At 36.1% G+C, this 20,533-nt stretch overlaps 2 protein-coding genes across 2 annotated transcripts in view; both read right to left on the bottom strand.

Moving 5' to 3' along the window:
- The window catches only part of LOC129379021 (rho GTPase-activating protein 20-like), a 33,335-nt gene extending 15,898 nt beyond the window's left edge, over window positions 1-17,437 (bottom strand). Inside the window, exons 1-5 of the mRNA XM_055059560.1 lie at window positions 17,353-17,437; window positions 17,000-17,111; window positions 7,636-7,678; window positions 4,973-5,071; window positions 1,874-1,944 (exon numbers count right to left, since the gene is read on the bottom strand). Coding sequence (XP_054915535.1) covers window positions 1,874-1,944; window positions 4,973-5,071; window positions 7,636-7,678; window positions 17,000-17,034 — 248 coding nt within the window. The 5' untranslated portion in view covers window positions 17,035-17,111; window positions 17,353-17,437. The remainder of the gene's footprint in view (window positions 1-1,873; window positions 1,945-4,972; window positions 5,072-7,635; window positions 7,679-16,999; window positions 17,112-17,352) is intronic.
- LOC129379033 (paraspeckle component 1-like) lies at window positions 17,349-20,223 on the bottom strand. The gene is made up of 6 exons (XM_055059578.1): window positions 19,873-20,223; window positions 18,931-19,080; window positions 18,685-18,836; window positions 17,795-17,890; window positions 17,515-17,711; window positions 17,349-17,437 (listed from the first exon to the last, which is right to left on the bottom strand). The coding sequence occupies exons 1-6, from the start codon at window positions 20,221-20,223 to the stop codon at window positions 17,349-17,351; spliced, it is 1,035 nt and encodes a 344-aa protein (XP_054915553.1).
- Between the last annotated feature and the right edge of the window lie 310 nt (window positions 20,224-20,533).

Here is a 20,533-nt window from a genome sequence, read left to right as displayed (position 1 = left end):
CCCCAACTTTTTTTGGAATACTATAATAAAATCTTGCCTTCCTTTCACTCTCCCATTGTTCCTACCATTTCTTCTTGTTGTACACTTTACTTATATTTCTGATCTCATTTTTGCTAAACTTAATTTTAAGTTCAACATTATCCCTTTTAGTCACACTCTTAGCAAATTTATCCGCCAATTCATTTCCTATTATACCGACATGAGCAGGAATCCAAATAAATTTGACACTGGATCCATTTTTTCCCATTTTATGAATTGACTTATTAATATGCATCAGAATGTCCTGTCTTGCTTATCAATGCACTACTCGAGTCAGAGCAACTCAAAACCTTCTTTCTACTCAATTCCTCACTCCACTTTAATGCCATTGAAATAGCCATTAACTCACTCGTATATACATTCAGTCTATCCGTTATTCTTTTATTTTCCATAATGTCTAAATCAGGAACTATAAATGCTACTCCTATTCTATCATTCAACATTTTTGAAGCATCTGTATATATTTGCATGTGTTCACCATATTCCCTTCTTATATAACCTTCCACCTCTTCCTTTTCTATTTGTCTACCTTCTTCCAATAACCTTAAATCAACTTGTTTCCCTATATATCCAAGGCGCAGTATACGGAATACCCATCACTGGACTAATTAAACATTGATCTAATCCCATTTCATCTATTTATCTATCTATTATCCAGCCAAAACTATTTATATTTCTTGGCAAGGTTGTAAAATATTATTGATAGGGTAACTTTTTTTATGTCTTCTTATATTTGCCCAAAAAACTACCGCTAATTGCTTTCTTCTAAACAATTGTATTGCTGATAATGGTGTTGTTTTTATTGCACCGCAGCAAATTCTTAGCGCTTAATATTGAATTTTATCTATTTCTTTTAATAAACTATTTGAGGCTTGTAGGCGGCCTTAACGAGAGGTAATCATTTTCTTCCTCTAAATAAGCTACAGCTGCGTTCACACTGCAGCCGGAAGTGACCAAATTCCCCTTAATGCATTCTTCCACCTGAACATCATTTATACTCGACAAATATCACAAACCCGCGCAAGCGGGAGGAAAAACAACAACCATGGCAGACGATAATTAGTATTAAGTTCTTAATATAATCAGAGAAAAACTTTAAAATCATAAATAAAATTGTTAAAACAGTTAGCATACAGGTTTACTTACGCTAACGCGGGGCACTTCTTTATGGCGGTTGGTGAAACACTGCGCACGCGCTCTACGCGTGACGTCGTCGCGCACTCTACTACGCATGCGCAACACTTTCAATTTGTTTCCCGTTCTGTCAGATCAGCATAAGTCAGAACGTCATACGTGTAGCACAAACTGACGGCTATATCTGTCAGACACTGGAATTTTTATTTAATCAACAAACGACGTAGAAGTTAAATCTTCATACACTTTATGAACAGTTGTATGACATCCCGAATTAGCGGTTAGCTAGTCAGACCATCATCAAGAGTTTCATCCGGGCTTGGCTTGTAGCTAACTGTAGCTAAAGCTACGTCCTGCTTTAAAAACACTTTGAAATCACACAGTGCATATATGTACCTCTGGTTATCACTGAAAATAATTATTTTGTGGTATCTTGTGGCACATGCTGTACTGACTGCTCATCAATTTTGCGCACATCTTGATGCGCATGCGCACTCCCTGCATTTATTAGTTCACAGGTTCACTCTGCAGAGGTTTTCTGCAGAGTGAACACCTGTTCACATACACACATATATTTGAAAGTGTGAACAACTAGGCAAAATAATTGAATTGACAAAAAAAACGAATTAATTCATATCAGGCAGCAGTGTGAACGGAGCCTAAGAGAACCAAACGACAGAAGTGGTAACTTTGAGGGTACCTGGAGAAAGTTTTGGACCTGGTGAGAGCCTTGGTGATGACCAGCGACGGGGCAGACTGACGCCGGTAATTCTGTTTTAAAAAAACAAATAAACACGGGAGTCAAACAGAGAGGAATGGCTGGGAAATAAATACATGTTGATAGAAATGTTGGCTTTGTTCTTCCCATTGAAGGCATGCCAGCCTCATTGTTTGGATATTTCTCCTCCCAACAACTCTGTTGTTTCTCTCCACTGTCGCCCCAGGATTAAGTGCTATCGCTAAGACAACAAATAGGCTGGACTTCCTTAGCTTTAGATGAAAACAGGATGTAAATATGACACAATTGCATCGTACAGATGAGGATTGAATTGATTCTGGTTCTGTATAGTAGGACAAAAATTGTATGTTTTGTTTTGTTAAGCATTTAAAGGTTAAATTACTTGTGAAATTGTTTTCTTTTTCTTTCATATAATGCATGAAATTCCATCTTCACACAGCAGTAGCTGTAGTTAAAAGCAAAACAAAACATCCGGTCATCTGACTGAACTTTTACATATTTCCACATTGTTGCTGCGTTGAAGGCCAGCTGCTGCGGCTGGCAACCATACTGGTATCCTATTATCTTTCTGTCCTTACAGGGATCAATAAGTTTCATTTAATCTAATTGTGAAAGGCTTTGAGAGACTAAAGCAGGGGGAACAAACAGCCGTTACGTAACCATAGTTTCTTTCATTGTACATCAGATTAACCCACTTACTGGTGATCGCCTGATGCAGAACTGATGCACGCCGCCTTGGGAAACTGTTCACCCCCCGGTGACATTTTGTCACGTTACGACCAATAAGAATCTCATTGAGACTTTATGTCACAAATAGACACAATGTAAACGGTTCAAACTAATACTTGCCCCACTTTTCAGAAACCATGATTCATTTTTTTCTTACACTCTGCAGCCATAAACCACTTTGTGTTACAAATAAAACATGTAAGTTTTAAAATGAGAAAAGGTGGAAAAGATGAAGACAAACCTTTGCATATCAGTGACATTTCTGATTGATTTAGAAGAGAACAAAAGTAACTTCCCTCAAATATGGAGTCAGTTCTGCAAGTTTGGATTATGTTAGTAAGTAAAACAAGGCGAATGGACGTGTTTTCAGGTTTGTTCAATCACAGCCGTGAACGTCTCCGTGAAAACGTGGAGTTAAGACTGTTTTCTAAACTAAAAAATGACTCTAAAGTTAACAAGTCCAACAGCAGAGAAAATACAAGGTAAACTCTAAATCCTCTGAACTGACAGTCACATCCACACGTTTCTGTCGCTTCACTCGGTCGCAGAGTGGTGAAACATTCCTAATGTTCCAGCCACAGCATCACAATGTTCGCTTTCACAAATAAATATAGCCCAATATATTCCTGCCACAGAAACATTAACTGATTCTAGATCAGTTTTTTTTTTGTTTAACAACCAACACTGAATGATGGATATGTTTAAAAGCAGCTAAGGTACAGCAGAGGATCTGTGATGCTGCAGGCAGTCTACCTGTCAGGAAGTAACACCTCTAAAAGTTATTTAAATTTTTAAAAATGTTTTCAATAAAAATATGCTGTCTTCTGCCAGGAAACTGAAATGGTTCCTCATTTTAGCAACCAGGATAGAATCCTATAAAAAGCCTTTATTTATTATGTGTAGTTCACATATCTTGATGCTCTGAGAAATGGAAAAGGTGCAGTAGTTCTCAGAGAAAACGTGTTTGCTATCCAAACATCACACTACTCATGGAAGTAAAACCAAAAAGGTTCGATGCTAACCGGGGAGGATTCACTGCAAACCTTTAAACTTTATTAAAATGTATCAATAAGTTCTGACTGAACTATAAGAAAGTAGTTTTGATACTGAATCTGATTGGTCAGAACTGAATCTTACATAAATAGATCTAAGCTGAGCCTATTTCTTAGCAAATTGCCTCAAAACTGTAATTAACATTTAAATAAAACTGAATTAAACTTATATAATAATTCAAATCGTTTCAATACATCAATTGGGGTAGTCTCTAAATTCTGAATTTTTTATGGTTTTCTCATTACGGCTCAAATTTCTGAAGTCTTCAATAATGAGGCGACGTCTGCATCCTATTATAGGAAACAAACTGATGCCAAATATTGGATTTTTATTGGAAAAATTGTGCATTGTCTTGGTTCCACCTCACAGGTATGTTATTGTGGGATGTGACTCCAAATTATTCAATAAAATTAACATTTTTTCCATATTTATCTAAATTATTTGACAAAAAAAAAAATCAACTTGGAAAACAAAAATATGTAGGTCTGATGCTAGTTGATACATCCAGTGTTTGTCTTTGGTGCCAATTGGCTGAAACCCCAAAACCGGAATCAAGATAAAAGTTTTATCACAATAGTTTGTGGTACTATTGTAATTTTTAATGCTCCCAAACACTGCTCTTGAAAAACATTCCTATTTGTAAAACATCAATTATATAAAGAAGCGGTTTAATGATTTCAATTATTAAATTTTAAATTGTAATTGGATTTTATCCTATTTTCTGAATTATTGATGCTTTCATTGAACATACAGTGAAGAAAACACAAAAATTATCCCCACACAGGGGGAGTTTTTGGGGTTTTAAATATTAACTGGAATTTATTATAACAACAATAAATGAAAATTATTACCATCATACGAAATTAATAGCAATAAAATGTGAATGTTAGCTCCTAATGCTAAGACAGCTTATAAAGAAAAAAAACATATATTTGGTGTTTGAACTAATAAATTGTAAACATTTTTAGAGGGTTTGGATTTAATTTTTATTCCAGTTGTGATCTCTAACTTTTTGTTCACAATCAAAGAGATGAAAGTTTGTGTTGACAAAACAGTCAGCCCCAGATTCAGGAAGTACAAATACCCTGACCTCTCCAAATTGCGCAACAGCCCGAACCTAACGCAGTTCCTAGTAGATCCTGGTATCACTTCAGTGAAAGTCCTGAACTCTAACCTACCCTCCGTCACAACAGATACAACTCATGTATGTGGAAGCCAAGTGGCGCCACAATACATGAGTTTTAAACTCCCCAGGCTGGAAAACGGGGGGAATCTCACCCGTTTGTTGTCCTGCTGTCCGGCGCGGCGCAGGCCGTCCTGCTGCTGCTGCGGAGACATGTTATCCATCCAGTCCCAACGCCTCAGTGTCCAGCTGTCCTGAGGTGACGCAGCGGGGAGAGAAATCCCATTAAGAACCTCCGTGTTGTCAACGCGCCAGACATTTCAGCAGAAACCAACTGAAACAAAAACACGTAGAAAAACCGAGAATGTGATGAACTTCATCAATAAAGTTAAAGGCAAAAGCAACACAGCTGACGTCCTTCCTCCCAAAGCGCCATCAGTGAGAGACTGAGCTGTAACCACAAGCAGCTCCTGTTTGGATTAACAGCCGCTGTGCCAATTCTTAATGCGTCTTTACGCACGGCGCGGCGCGCTGCAAAAAATAGGTCTCCACTATTTTTACCTAAACCAGCCCATTCAAATAGCCGATAATCAGATTGGAGCTACTGGGTTTCAATCTACACTCACACATGAGAAAACAATTATCGATGGGAGGAAAAGTGGGGAACATGCCTATAAACGAAAATGCTCCAAAATTTTCTCATTGTGTGACCTTAACGCAATAAGTTTGTTTTTATTTGGATTTTATGTGAAACATACACAAAACACAGACAGGGAACAAGAATTAGAAGCCAAAAGGCCAGAAGAGACCCCACTGTAAACTATAACACAAATATTTTTCATACCACAACGCACATAGAAGATAAAAAAAGAGTCAATAATCTACATAAAATTCACAAATTTTAATCTCAGACATTTACAGATAAAACGTTTACATTTCTGAACTTAATTTCAACTTTTGAAACTCATATTTCCACAAGTCGCAATTTTTTCAAACTTCAAGGTTAAACATTTGCTATTTTTTTAATACAATTCCTAATTTTTCTTGTCTAAATGTTCTCAGAGATTAATCTAACAATTTCTGAGTTTCTTCTCTAAAATTTTGGACCTCCAGAAATGTCCTTGTTTTTCTTCTTTTCTGAGATGACTTAAACATTTTCTGACATCGACAACGGCTCTACTTTCACTTTACAATCTTTCATACATCTCATGTGGGTCATTTACACAAAAAACTTTAAAAAACTAAAGAAGCAAAAATAATTTTGGTTATTTTTGCTTCAGTCAAAATAACTGAAGCAATTGACTTTAATGTCAATTATTATATTAATAATCGATTATCTTATGTTGCTGATATGTAATCAATAGAAATATATTTAGCAATGTCTTGTAGTGCTGGTTTGGTACAGAAAATGTGCAGACATCGAAAATATGACTAAATGTGAAATCTACAGCACTAATTAGAAAGTAGGCCAGTCTTTAAAAAGGCAACATCAGAAAAGTTTCCATTTTTAAAATATTTCAGAAAGACTTTTACAACGAGCTGCTTTGTACTTTGGTTGAACAGCAAAACAAACCAATCTTCTTTCATAAACAGAAGTGGGCCAGAAAGTGGGCTAAAGAAAAACGAGGCCACAAAGTGAAGAACACAGAAGTATTCATTCATTCCCCACGTTAAACTGGATCACTTCAATGATTAGCTCCCCTTCTGTTGGTAATGAACAGCCTTGGGCATGGCGAAGAAAAGTAACACGTCCCCCTTCACGTCTCCAACCATCCCTCCGTCTTCTTCTCCTCCTTTGACGCGTCAGTTTGACCCAGGAGGTTCTTTAAAGGTCAGAAGGAAACGTGATGTTTCACATGTGGCTGCTGCTTCCAACATGAATTAGCCCTTTGTGTAAATAAACCAAAGTCCAGCGAGAAGAAATTAAGATTAAATATAAAAAATAAGCACTACAATACATAATGTTTTTATTAATTTTATTCAGCAGAGAAGCAATACAATTAATTTAATAATCAAAGACAAAACACCTCAGCATCGACGTCCAAAGTCCTGCTTGGTCCAAACAGCGTTCTGGTGTCAAATGAAACCAGTAAAAAAATAAACCTTACCTGCATCCTCAGAAAAAAGCAATTTTCCCCAAACCCATTTGTTCTTTTTAGTTTCTGTCGCATTTAAAGAAATATGAAAGATAAACTTACATAACTTAATTTTTTTTACAGGATAAAAAATAAAATTATCTCTTCTTAGCTGCCAGAGCTGTAGAAGTATTTCAACCAGAAGCTATCAGACGACATGAAGTAGGCTAATAGATCTTAAAACTCACACAATATCTTACAACGATGTCCGCTTGTTATTTACGATTTTGATTATTAGTATCCGTAGATTTTCTTGTCTTGTTATGAGTTAGTTTGTAACCATTTTGTCTGCATAATAGACAGTATATTGAACAGGCACATGAATATTAGAACATGGTTTTAACTACATATTTTTGATAATTATTGGGTCACTAAGTGATACATTAAAATAAATCGAGGTAAGCGGTAAGATTCAAACAGAAAAGTAGATAAACTAATTATTTTGTTCTCGGTTTTTAAAAACCAGTTTGAAATAAATAAAGTAAAACAAACATCCTTAACACTTGTACGTTTCTTTTAGGAAATCTTTGTGGTTTTGATGATTATTGGAGCAATTAGTGCAACTAAACTCCTAAGAATTTTTTTGTTTATGGACCTGAAAGTTACAAACTTCAACTTTAAGGTTCTGTACTAGTAAAATCCAGTCTAAAAATATAAATGTGTGTGTGTAAGCAAAAATTTACCAGTTCCATGGCTGCAGCACCAGTAACATCAGGCACACAGAACCTGCAGCAGACAAGGACAATTGCAGCTTTATAAAAATCAATCACCAATTTAACAGAGTATTGGTAAATGCATGCAAAAACAAGTGACAAGAAAACAGTGGGTGAAATCCCAATGTTACATTCAAAACATGACAAAGTAATTTCCTGTTATCACAATGTTCTACTTCAGCTGAAATTAATGTTTAATAAATTTAGAGCAAAAAGGTTTTTATGAAAATCTAATTATGTATTTTCCTTGGTAAGAAACTTTTAATATTTAAACATTTCAACTTCACTTGAAGTCAAGCAAACTGAGTCGAACAAAAGTTTAAAGTATGAATAAAACTGCTCACATACTCAAAATCCCCACCTGCCTGGTGCAAAACACTAAATAATAAATGTGTTTATAATATATGCAAATAAATAATTTCAATGAGTCCGACTGGATGACCTAAATCATTTTAAATCCACACAATAATCACACTCAGTGGCGACTGCTTAAACCATAATATTCAATACATTGATGGCAAAACCTCTTAAAGAGACAGTGCCAGTTTACAAATGAGAGCAACTAAAGAATTTGTATTATCAGGTGATTCAAAGCAATGATGCAAAATGACCCAAAACACAGGGAAAGCTTTTTTTAAGAGCAGGAAAGAGAGATCCAGTCACCAGATGTTCAGATATATTTAAGCTGGACGGAAAAAATAAAAACGTTCCAGACATTAAAAAGCTAAATCCTCTTCCAGGTCTGGATGTTAATACACTAAAAACCAAAGCGGAGAGTCTGCCAACATCCTGTTTTCAGTCTAAACAGAGAGAACATCTAGTACTTTAAATTATTGGGTCTTTACTGATTTTCAGGTTTAGCATCACAAATTTCAACAGAAACAATAGAAAATATTTACTAGCAACCCTTACCCTTACGTGATCTGATCATTTTTGTCCTGAAACGTTGCAGATCTTCAACAAACTATGTTTAGTTGACAGAAGTTACATTTGGAGGATATTTGGATCTCACTCTTTTCCCATTTTCTCCCATTTGTGCATAATACTAAAATAACACGTCAAGAAGCCTTCATGAATGTTTACGACTACTGTTATGAAGTGTCATTCAGTAAATAATGACTTTTAATTTACTTTTAGTGTAAGTTTTCATTTTGCATAGAACTAGTTATTTCCCAAAAATTGCTAAGTTGACACTTGGAATGCAACTTTTTATGCAAATTTGAATTAAAAGTGTCATTATTTACCAAAAGACTCTTGAAGAAAACATTCATAAAGACTCCTGTATGTTCGTAACAGGTGTTATGTCAGCCTTTCAAATTTCCTAGACCTCCTCCCTCCACCAAAAACAAAACAAAAAACTAACAGGAAACAAAGAAAATAGTTCTGCAGCACTCTTTTGCTGTTTATCCTCACACTTCCTGCAAAAACAAAACTTTAACCAATACTTCAAGCTAACAAAAATGTTTGTCACAATTAAAACGCAAGGGATTAGTTTGCAGCAATAATATTAATTCACTCGAATGAAGTTAACAAAAAAACTTGTGTTATCGTCAAATCTTCTCACCAGTCTATGATGCACAAAGAACATTTTAAAAAAACAAAAATTAAAAAAATATAAAACCCAGAAACCAAAAGCTTAAAATGACTTATTTAGCTGCAGTCCACACATTCACACACAATGAGCTAATTTATTATAATAATTACACAAAATAAGATAAAAATACTAGAAGTGATGCTTTGCAATCAAACATTTAAATATGGATATGATATTTATTGTTCATCAGATTTAAAATACAAAAACCCAGTTTGTTTAAATAAAGACGAAAAATTTTATTTCTCTTGACCATCAAATACAAGATGCACAAAAGCTACAGAACATTTTCTGTAGTTCTGAGCAAAAAATAAGGAGAAATAAAGTCCAAAAAACTAAATAAAAGGAGGATTTCACAGTACTCATTCTTATGGAAAAGGTTCAGAAAGTAACAAACACAAATACTTTAAAACAAAATAGCCGCTTTAAAACCTTTTAATTGCAAGATTTCTAACCCACAGCAACTTCTGACGATTTCAAGATGTTGCAATCATTGCACTGGATAAACAAAATCACTAAAGGTAAATAAAGCTGTGACTACTTAGTGACTGTACATGTGGCTTCTTTCATTCATAAAGCAAATATGCTCTCGCTTTGTAATTGTGCAACTGTACAATCTCCATAACAATAGCACAACACACCGTATTTCTGTTACAAGTAATTATTCTTATCAACAGTTAAGAAAAACCACTTATTTATTTAAAAAATCTATTCAGACCAGCGGCAGGAGGTGTAAAGTTGACCGATAAAAAAAATCTTGCAGACTCCACATTATGTAAACAAACCAAATTTTAAAAAAGCACCAAAGCCCAACAATACGCTTCGTTTTAAATGAAAAACATTTTCATTCAAGTTTAAAAATGTTGCTGTCCAAAAGCTGATAAGAAATGTTCATAAAACAGAATATTCTTAAGGTACCAATTCACCTCTTTGCCAGGTTGCTAATTCTACTTCCAGTTTTCACTGTGGAAGCCGTTGATTTCTTTAAGTTTATTTTCTTTTTTTACAAATCTGAACGCAAATACTGCTAAAAATCTTTAATTTTACTCATAATTTCATTTTACTTTCTTTTTTTTTTTTAAGATTTTGTAAGTTATGCATAAAACTAGAAGGCCAGCAAACTCATTTGTTGCTGATGTAGTAAAAGCTTCTTGGATAAAATGTATATTCCAAACATCAAGACAAGGATATGCACAAAAAATGTCAATGTGTTGACGTAGACTTCCACTGAAACCTATGGTCCATATTTTGAAATATAAACCCTTAAACGTTGTTTTAATCAGTGCATATTCACTTCGTGGCAAATGTACTTTTGCTAGGAAGTGAGACTACGAGTGCCAGGAACGATGTGAGCATGGACAGAACAATATTGTAACTCTTTAATATTAAAAATAAAATGGAAAAGGGTTTGAAATGACCAGCACCTGTTTCTTTAACCTGTTTTTTCTTGGATCTTGTTTAGTTTCCTTTTTAATGACATGATTAAAGTTTACTAGCAGGTGGGCCTGCACAAATATTGGCCAGACTTACAGGAGAAATTAGTGAGTTAATCAACCTCCTGTGCTTTTGCTTAGCAAACATCTATTTGACAGGTGGAGAATAATAAAGCACAAAGTCTGAACCTTTAATATAATCCACCTTAGAAAGTAAGTGAGGCTATATTCCAACTCAAAACTGTTTGCATATTCACAAACCAAAAAATATATATTATAATTTCCAAAATGTGTTTGCAACAACAAGTTCAAAGACTTTCATCCAAACCTTCTAAAAACTAGCAGATCAATCAAAAAGTCAATCCACAAACGGACAAAAACATGCCACTGTTGTTCAAAAAATTGGAGTCATGATGGTGATGGGTAACCTCGAGGTCTTATGTAGAAAAAGAAAAAATTGCACTGACTGCTGATCCATATGAGAACCGAGAGACTTTAGTATCGGCGGCGTTTGCTATTTGGGCCGTCAAAGACTCCTGGACTTGGACTGCCTCTGCTATATCCGGGGGCTGGTCCACCCTGCGGCCCCAATGGCTGCTGCTGTTGCTTTGGGGACTCGACCTCCGATCGACCGCCCATTGATCCGCCCTGAGGATACCTATCGTTACGCTGAGGGCAACGAGATTCAAACAACAATTGTAAGGAGTCACAAATCCAGTTGGTCCAAATGGTGGTGAGGGTCGCAGAGGTATTTTCAGTCAAGGTAGGTCAAAGTTCAGTCAAGGTTGAGTTTTGATCCAATGGTCACCATCCAGGTGCAAAAGGGGAAAAAAAGAAAGGTGACCCCGAAGAGAAAAGAGAAAACAAAAAGACGATTAGTGAAAAAGACTTAACATTTCCTTCAAGACTTTTAGTTTTGATAAATGGCTTCTACTTTTAAATCAAAAGTGTTTTGCAGAACTACCACTGCCTCAAACATTTCACATTTACCAGCAGAAACTTTAGTGTAAGATGTTCTCTTCAATTAACAAAAAGTAGCATGTAATTGTAAATGTACTCTGACTCAAATCTTTATACAATCACAGTTTGTCATCTTCTAGTTTCCTCAGAAACGTAACATTTTACAGAATATCTCAGACTGCGTGATGCCATTTTATGGACATCGTCTGAATATCAGTCTATCTATCCAGAAATTCTCCAACTAGATTTAGCTTTGGCTGACGCATTCTAACAGAAAATGCTCCTGCAGCTCTCCCTGGATGTTTAGGATCATGGTGAACCTCTGTCCCAGTTTCATGTCTTTTTCAAGGTCTGTCCTTTGGCCAGCTGTCACTTTTGGTCCCCTCTGACCAGATCACCTTCTTCTACATGTTTGCTTTGTCCCCTAGGTGGCTTGTACATGGAGCTAACAGTTTTAGACTTTCTTTCAGCAATGGACTTTTTCTTGCATCTATTCCACAAAGGTTAGATTTGTGGATTACATGAGAAGTAGAGATACTACTATCCACACTGGTTCCAATATTTGAGAGCTCCTCTAAAGTTTTTGAACCCGATCATACTAATGAACAGACAAGCCGTTTTCAGATACGTTACCATGGCTCCGTTCTCTGACATCAAAGGTGTCCCCATATTTGACGTTCCCTCTGGGGCAATGGCTCCTCCCCTTCCACTCACGCCCATCATTTGCCCCTGGTTACCACTGGGCCCTCCAGAGGCCTGGTTAAACCCATCTACACGCAAAACAACGGATTATTGGTTCATCTGTCTGTTTCGTCTGAAACTGTTTCATGTGTTTCTGTGACAATTTGTTCAAACTAAAACGCTTTGTGCAAGATTATAGGCATTAAAAACTCCTATAATTTAAAAGAAAACATTTGATAAAACACTATATTGTTGACTTCAGCTACATTATCAAAATGAGTGAGAAGTAAACTGTTCTTTAAAACAATATGATGTGATGCCAATGCTATAGATGCTGCATTTTACCGCTGGATTGCACATCACAGTAGCCACTGGGAAAACAGAAAAGGAGAGCAATAACAAGAGGTGGCGAGGCGATTAACAGGCGAGGAGGATTCTACACAAGAGTAGTAAAATGGTTTAAAGGTACCAAAGCAAACCAACAGTCAGATAAAGAAGCAAATGTAAGATAATTACTCTACAGCAGTGGAGTAAAGTCAACTTATGCAGTTCCAGATTATGTTATTGATGTACTTTCACCAACTCTTTTCAAAAGCCAATTTGGTTAATTTTGGAAGCACCAACCCTTCAAAGCCTTCTAGTTGAAACATACTGGATGAACAAAGCAGTACTTGCACACTCTTCAACAACATCTGAAGCACCATTGATGATGAGACCAAAGTAGTTGGCGGGATGGAAACTGATATTTCCATGGTCAAACCTTTTTATCAATTGGACGCCAACTGGACAGGGCAATCCACAAGTAAACATACAGAGAGACTTCCAAGAAACTAAGGTTACAATGGCAAAATGACATTGGAGTGTCAACCACAGTTTTCCACGCTCTAGGCCAATTAGAGAGGAACACACCGGCCACAGAGATATACCCAACTTCCCCAGAATTGAACCAGACATTAACCAGCTACAGCGATACTCGATAGTGGAAAAGAGGCTTTCCGAAACCTGATGAAACTAAACAGCACGGATTTAAAACATGACTGATTCCTCAGTTACAAATATGAAAAGAGAAAATAAAATGAAATCTCAACCTGGCCCTTTAATGTAGTAATTTAGTAGAATTTGTATAATTTTACCAGTTTCATAGCCCAGAACTGATACTGTAGATGTGAAACAGCAACTTGTCAATTAAAGTAGCTGCTAATCACTCTTAAACTTACAAATAACCTTTTTCTTGTATTGGAACAACAAGAAAACCCATTTTATACTTGTGAGGGTTTTAGGTGTGATATGTAAAAATATTCTGACAGCTGAACTTGTGTTGAACAAGAAAATGAGACAAAAACATTTCAAACAAGATAAACCTTGAAGCGCCTGCAGACTTTGAGAAAAATATACATACATAATATGACAGATGCCTTTATAAAGATGATGTGCAATCCTGCGTTTTTACATTCTCTTCTGACCAATTTATTTTGAAAAAAATTATACTTCTTCTCTGTTATTGTGCATCTAATTACTCCAAAACAAATTAAATGCACAAATGTCTTAAGCTTTTACTTTATTGGAATTATGACAATCCACATCTTTGCTAATAATTTGTAAAATAAAGAGAGAGAGATGCCTTTTAATCTTTTGCTCCCTGATTTTAAAAGGAAACAATAAATATATTGTTTCCTTTGTACATACTTTTAAAATGTTCCTACTGTAACTCTACAAAGTTGAAACACAAAGATATTTTATCTACAGTCATGCCCGTACCTCCCATATTACCGGCTCCACGAGGGCCCAGCTCACCCACTCTCATTTCCTGTTCCCTCTGAAAGAAGGGAAGAAGAGTCTTCAGCATAAAACTGAAGCATTATTGAACAGACTCCTGCAAATCGATCATGGATGTAGTATTTCTTTTAATGGATAGCTGACAACAAACATGAAGGTTTTGAAGAACAAAACTGGTCAAATAAATGTAGAAACATTGAAAAAGTCAGTCATTAAGCAGTTAAAATGTCTCTCATTTTCTAGAGGAAATTTTAAAGAAAAGTCAAACTAGTTAGGCAGATAATAAAGTAATTAGACAAACTGTAGCCATATTTTGTTCTGATGCAAAAAATGACTAACTAGTCCGTTAACAAAGACGATGGTGAGAAAAACAAAGAGCAGAAAACAGAACGTGGTTGGGCGACTTTTGTTGGTGGTAAAATGTTCAGCAGGTTTGGAATCATCAACGGACGGATTTTGTTTTGTTCCTAAACCTTCAGCTGCTAATTTTCTTTAAGGCTCAGCAGGTCTGGTCTTCTGCTCATCTGGCTGATTGAAAAACGCCCAATATGTTGGCCCTTCAATGAACTGAAGCCATCATCCACCAAAAGTCGACAAACTGGGGTCAAGGTCTTGCATGTAGTTCCAGATGGAGGGCGTTTGGTGGCTATTCTGTCGTTCTTCCATTTATAAATGCAGCAGTTTTCAGCTTCTCATCAAATTTCTTATTAATGGTCTTGCAGCCAGTCCAGGATGTGCAGATTGTAAATCACTGAAGTCAGAAATATCTGGGAGCCACAATACCGCCTAATCTAAAATCAGCTTTTTCCCTGGTGTATGTATTTATCTGGTTATATTCTGTCTCTTTACACGAATAAATAAGAAATATAAAAACTAAAGAGTGTTAGGACACTTATCAAATCAGCAGGAGATTCTATATTTCTTCCCCCAGCTGAAATATAGAATTGTCAGTGATGCCTAATTTGTATTTAATCTTCTGAATGCAAAAATAAAGAGATTTTATAACTGGAAAAAACTTGATAATTTATCTGTAACAACAACTTGGGAATATATTTAATTCATACCTTAACTAATGTAGCTAACCCTGAAGCAAAATAAAGAAATACACGACACTGTCTCATTGTAATATTAAAGTATTAATATCAGAAAGTCAGAAAGCTATAAGAAAATTCTTAACAAAACCAAGTATTCTCCAGTTCAAATCGTCAAAATGATGAAAAACAAGACTTAGTAATTACAATGATTTAACTTCATAACTTGTATTTTACACATTCAAGTGTAAAATATCAGTATAGTCAGTTAAACGTGTTTTAAAATTAAAGGGAAAAAGCTAGAGTTAAAGGTATAAAATGAAGTTATATCACTTATATGTGTGAATGAAATGCACAGAATAACTAATGTACAGAAATAACACAAAAAAAAATCTAAGTCAGAAGAAAAACTTTCATACCAAACCAAAAAATCTAGTGAAAAATCAAATTAAACCCTGATCAAAAGTTATATAAGGATAAATAAAGTATGAATAATTGTATTAGAAACCCAGAGCAACAAAATCTAATGTTAAGATTTTGTTGATATGAGCAGATTATTATTTATTTTACATAACTTCAATGCTTAAGCATGTTTACCTTGAAAAAGAGTTAAAGGACAAGCAAAGAAAGCTTTGGGGTCGCCACTTCCGCCCCCTACTGGCTGCTAATTGCAACTGAGATTTAAACTGAATATAACAAAAAATGTTCAACAAATAGGCAAATAATAAACAGAAGTGGAAAAAAATGGAAATGCAAAAATTAACAGAATTTTTTTTTACACTTTTCAGAGATATTTAAGAGTTCTGAATTCATCTCCTTCAAAGAGAATGGAAAACATACGCAGGAAGTGACCATTTAGGTGTTTTTACTAAAAATCACACCTTTTATTTGTCCAACCAGAATATTTTGTTCAAGATCTGCCTTTCTGCAAGCGATACCAAACTCGTTCGGTTTAAATTGAAGACAAACTAAATAGGAAACAAACTCCTCTTGATATTTTCACTATATTTTATGAAAAATAGATAAATACTCTGAATATGTGGGAAAGCTATTCACCGCCAACTGATCTGACAGAATCTGGTCACAAACCTTCACACTCTTTCATCAAAGGCAATAGGGAAAATAATATAAAAATATGTTTGAGAATGTGCTTCATTACCAAATGAAATTATGCACAATTCAAACAGCAGGGACCAAAAGCTTGCAAATAAACAACATTATAGATCATAGAAAATTAATAAATGATATTTTATTAAAGACATTTGGTCATGTTACACATTTTTACTCTGAGTTTGGGAGACATAAATTTATGATTTTAGCACTAAATTTTGCAGCATTGCTGTGAAAACAATGACGATAAATAAATATTAATTATTTTTAGGTAATAAATAGTTTTGCGAGACGGTGACTGCGTGGCAGAGTGTCAATCTTAGGTATTCATTTAAACAAGTGTGACTTATATCACCAAACTGCAGACAATATCTGCATTTTGTTGTATTTCTTAATTTATTGATATTTATTTATGTTCTCAGGGAACAAAAAGTGGAGAAAATAATAAAGGAAAAAAACAATTTTTGATCATAAACTGTTTTTTATCCCACATCAATAAGTAAAATTTATATTAATAAATGGTAAATACTAAACAATAAATGCCCACCCCTCGTGTAAATACTGTGATAATGTGATATATAGTTTCACATTAGAGTCTATTGAAAGTTAAAAGTCAATAACATGGTAAATAAAAAATTCCTTTTATTGTGCAGTATGACTAACTCAGGCCATAATAAAACGATTTGTGTATTTTGACTTTCTGTCTTTCATTTTTCTGAATGAGTTGGTGAAGACAAAGCGTTTGTACTCACGTTTTCGTGGTAGTTTGGAACGAAGCCGCTGCCATCGGGCTGGCGCCTCAGCTCGTCCTGCTCCCTGTGCCTCATCATCTCCTCCTCTCTCCTCCTTCGCTCCTCCTCATGCCTAACGACACACAGCGGTCAGATGAAAACCAAACTAATCCGATAAAACCAGCACAGCAGCATGAGAATCCCCTCACTGGGTTTGTTTTCCTGATATAGCTTTCTATCACCAGCTGATCTGAAACATCGCTAATGGAAAGACTTTTCTGCAGCATTAGCTTTAACAAAATCAATATTCAATTAAATAACAAGATTATCCAATAGGAATAGATGCTAATTTCTTCCTCAAGATTCTCCTTCACCTCATTTCTATCTGCTTTCGTCTTTGCAGCTCCTGATTGCGCAGCTCCTCCAGCCGCCGCAGCTCCTCCTGACGTCTCATTAGATCTGATAGGAAAGAGATGGGGGATGTTTTAAAACGTTACACTCTAGAGAAAAACAAACGAACAGCCATCGCTTCTCACCTTGTCTCATCAACATGAGCTGATGTTCGTTTTTGGCGGCCTCCAGCTCCGCCTCCAGTTTCTCTCTGGCCTCCTTGATGTTTCGGTCGACCTGCTCCCGCTGCTGCTTCTCCATCTCGTCCAGAGCTTTCCAGCGAGACGCGTATTCAAACTCGAATGTGCCAGGCTGGGCGAATCGGGGCGGCTGCTCTCGCTCTCTGGCAGAATAAAAAAGTGGTGTAATCGCAGACGCAACATAAACCAAAATAAATCAATAAATAGATAAATAAATATTGCTTACTTGTAATACTTTGGAGTTTTTGGAAGAATCTTTTCAGGTAGACCATCTTCATCGTCCAGGTGCTCCATTGGCTCAACGATGGTGGGGCATGGAGTACTGAGATAAGATTGTCAACATGACATGTTTTAGCCTCCATTTTCACTTTTCCCAGTCAAATTAAAGCACTTTTCCAACACCACGCATTGGAGATAAAAACAACACAAAAGAACTAAAAAAATTACAGCTTCAGTTCACCATTACGTATCATTTATCACTGTTAATAATGTCTTGTGACAGTATTCTACATTATAAAGCAGAGGAAAAGAAAACTAAAATATTTTTTTTTGTTTTGAAATGTTTCTCTCTCCACACCTTGGACATCTGACTGATCCAAGAACAAAACATTTATTTAACAAAAAATATACCCCACATTCTATAATTCAATAATAGATAATTATTATTACATTTGAACAACCCAAACAAGTCATGTGAAGGGAAATTACCTTCCTGCTCAAATTAAATGCAAACACACAGTACACAAAGAAGGGTACAAAGTAAGGTTCTAAATAATGTCTCTGCTAAGTTGTTTCACATTTTGCAAAAAGAAATAATTTTGGTGATCCTAACTGATATAAAACAAGAAAAGTTGAATCTGATTTAACTTCAAATATCACTTAAATATCTAGTTTCGACAGAAAATAAGGTTTTCCAAATTTAAGTTTTTCTCAAACTTCAGCTTGTACTTCATTTCAAAACTGAGCTGTTTCCAAATCTTTGAAACACCTAATTTATATTGAAGCACCTGCACAAATCCTGTATTTCATTTCTCTAGAGTTCATTCATTTATACAGTGTGAGAATCTGAAACTGAAAGAGACATGAAGAGTTTTCAGTCTGTTTAACAACGCTTACGTCGTCAGCAGCATGGCTCCCTCGTTGCAGCGCTCCAGGGCTTTACGGGCGGCAACTTTGCTTGCAAACTCAACGATGCCTCTCCCCGTGGAACGGCCGCGGTCGTCTGTCACAACTACAGCCCGCTCCACAGGTCCAAACTGAGAAAACGCCTGAGGATACACACAAGATTTTGTTTTTTTTTTAATTAACTATGGTTGCCAAGCTGGTTGCATTATTTTGTGTTCAGTTTCACCTCTAACCTACTTCTTCAAGGAGTTCGTTTGTCACTACTGGCAGCAGATTGCGAACTTTGAGTGCAGCGCTGTGCGTCGCGAAGCGGACCTTTAGTGCTCTGTTGTTCAGAACCGACCCGTCCAGCTCGACTTTAGCAATCTCCGCCAGAGTTCGGGTTTCCTGCAAAACAAAAGATTATTAGCATTCAGGGTAACCAATAACAAGCCCCTGAAACTGAACCTCCAAATCAACTTTGTAAAGCGGCAATCAACTAATTATAACAGACTTTTTATACCAAAAATAATGTCGAGCAGTTTTAGAATTTTTTTATAACAAGATAAAAGTTTGTTTTTACGAGTAAATTCACTTTGATGAATGTCTGCAACATATGATAAATCATTTATTTTCGAAGAGTAACACAAATAAATTATAAAATTAATATATTGTTTCAACATTTTAAAATCTTCTTTTAAACTCTAAAATATTTTTGTAAACTTATAATACTTATAATTATTATTTAAAAAGTTAAACATTTCAACAACAACTTAGGTAAATAGTATGCATTAATCATAAAACGAATAATAATAAATATTTGAAATACTCAGGTCTCATGTGATCTCACTCTTCTCTGAACTTTATAATTGGCAGCCATTTTGGCAGGCAGTTGCGATGGAGTTGCTATGACAACAAAGAACTAGCACTAGCCTGTTTCCCATCAAAACATTATTTTGACATTTTTGTTCGTTGAATGTATGGCGCATGCGCTTGCCTACTAAGATGGCGTGGGTCACTTCCGGGTCAAACTTGTGAGAACAAAATTCATACTGGATAAAAAGTTCATGGTGTTTTGACTTCAAATGCTATTAATCTCAATAACCAATAAAAGGCGGAGAAACATACAAATTAGTTTAAACAAGAATACTTATTAAAAACAGGGCCAACATCAAGTTGCAGGTGCAGCAATGAACGTACCAAGCAAACGAATCCAAACCCCCGTTCCCTGTTGATGAACACCTCGTTAATGTTCCCATATTTAGCGAACAGGTTCCTAAAATCCTCCTCCGTGATATCCAGCGGCAGGCTCCCGACAAAGAGACGGGAGCGCTGGGTGAACGTTTTCTCTCCGGGCTTCCGAAAACTTGCCAAATCCAGAGTCATTTTCGACGGGCCTTCCCCCGTTTCCTCCGCGGCTCCTTCGCTTTGCTCGGCCGCGGGAGACTGTTGCTGCGGCGGGGCCGGGCTGCCTTTGTTAGCCGGCGTCGACTCCGAGGCCGGGGAGTCCGTTCTTCGCCTCCCTGGCTGAGGAGAACTAGCACCAGGCATCGTCGCTTGGTGCATACTTCGGTTGGCCATGCAATTTATGTCACTGTTATGTAAATTAAACCGAACTTAATTCAAATATTGCGCTGCGACAAACCTGCTGCAAATTTCAAAGATGGCGACCTTCTTCTGGTTTGTTTTTGGGAGATTTACGGTAGATGTTGGGTAGGGAACGGGAGCTGCTGCCCTCTACAGGCCAGGTGTTGAATTCAACAGAAATTTACCATTAGGCGATTTTGCGCTTTAAAAACAAACCTATAAACACTTTCAGGCGACTTTTATCATGTTGCACGGAAAGTCTTAACCCTCAAAA

This window comes from Poeciliopsis prolifica, unplaced genomic scaffold (assembly GCF_027474105.1).
Source record: "Poeciliopsis prolifica strain line A6 unplaced genomic scaffold, Auburn_PproV2 SCAFFOLD055, whole genome shotgun sequence".
Taxonomy (NCBI): domain Eukaryota; kingdom Metazoa; phylum Chordata; class Actinopteri; order Cyprinodontiformes; family Poeciliidae; genus Poeciliopsis; species Poeciliopsis prolifica.
This window is presented reverse-complemented; position numbering and strand designations above follow the sequence as displayed.

Excerpts from the sequence above, each read along its gene's own strand:
- LOC129379033 (XM_055059578.1), bottom strand. The coding sequence starts at position 20,223 with ATGCCTGGTGCTAGTTCTCCTCAGCCAGGGAGGCGAAGAACGGACTCC. Across the intron at positions 18,837-18,930 it reads CAAACGAACTCCTTGAAGAA|GCGTTTTCTCAGTTTGGACC; the intron begins GTAGGTTAGAGG and ends GTGTATCCTCAG. Across the intron at positions 17,438-17,514 it reads GCTCATGTTGATGAGACAAG|ATCTAATGAGACGTCAGGAG; the intron begins GTGAGAAGCGAT and ends CTTTCCTATCAG.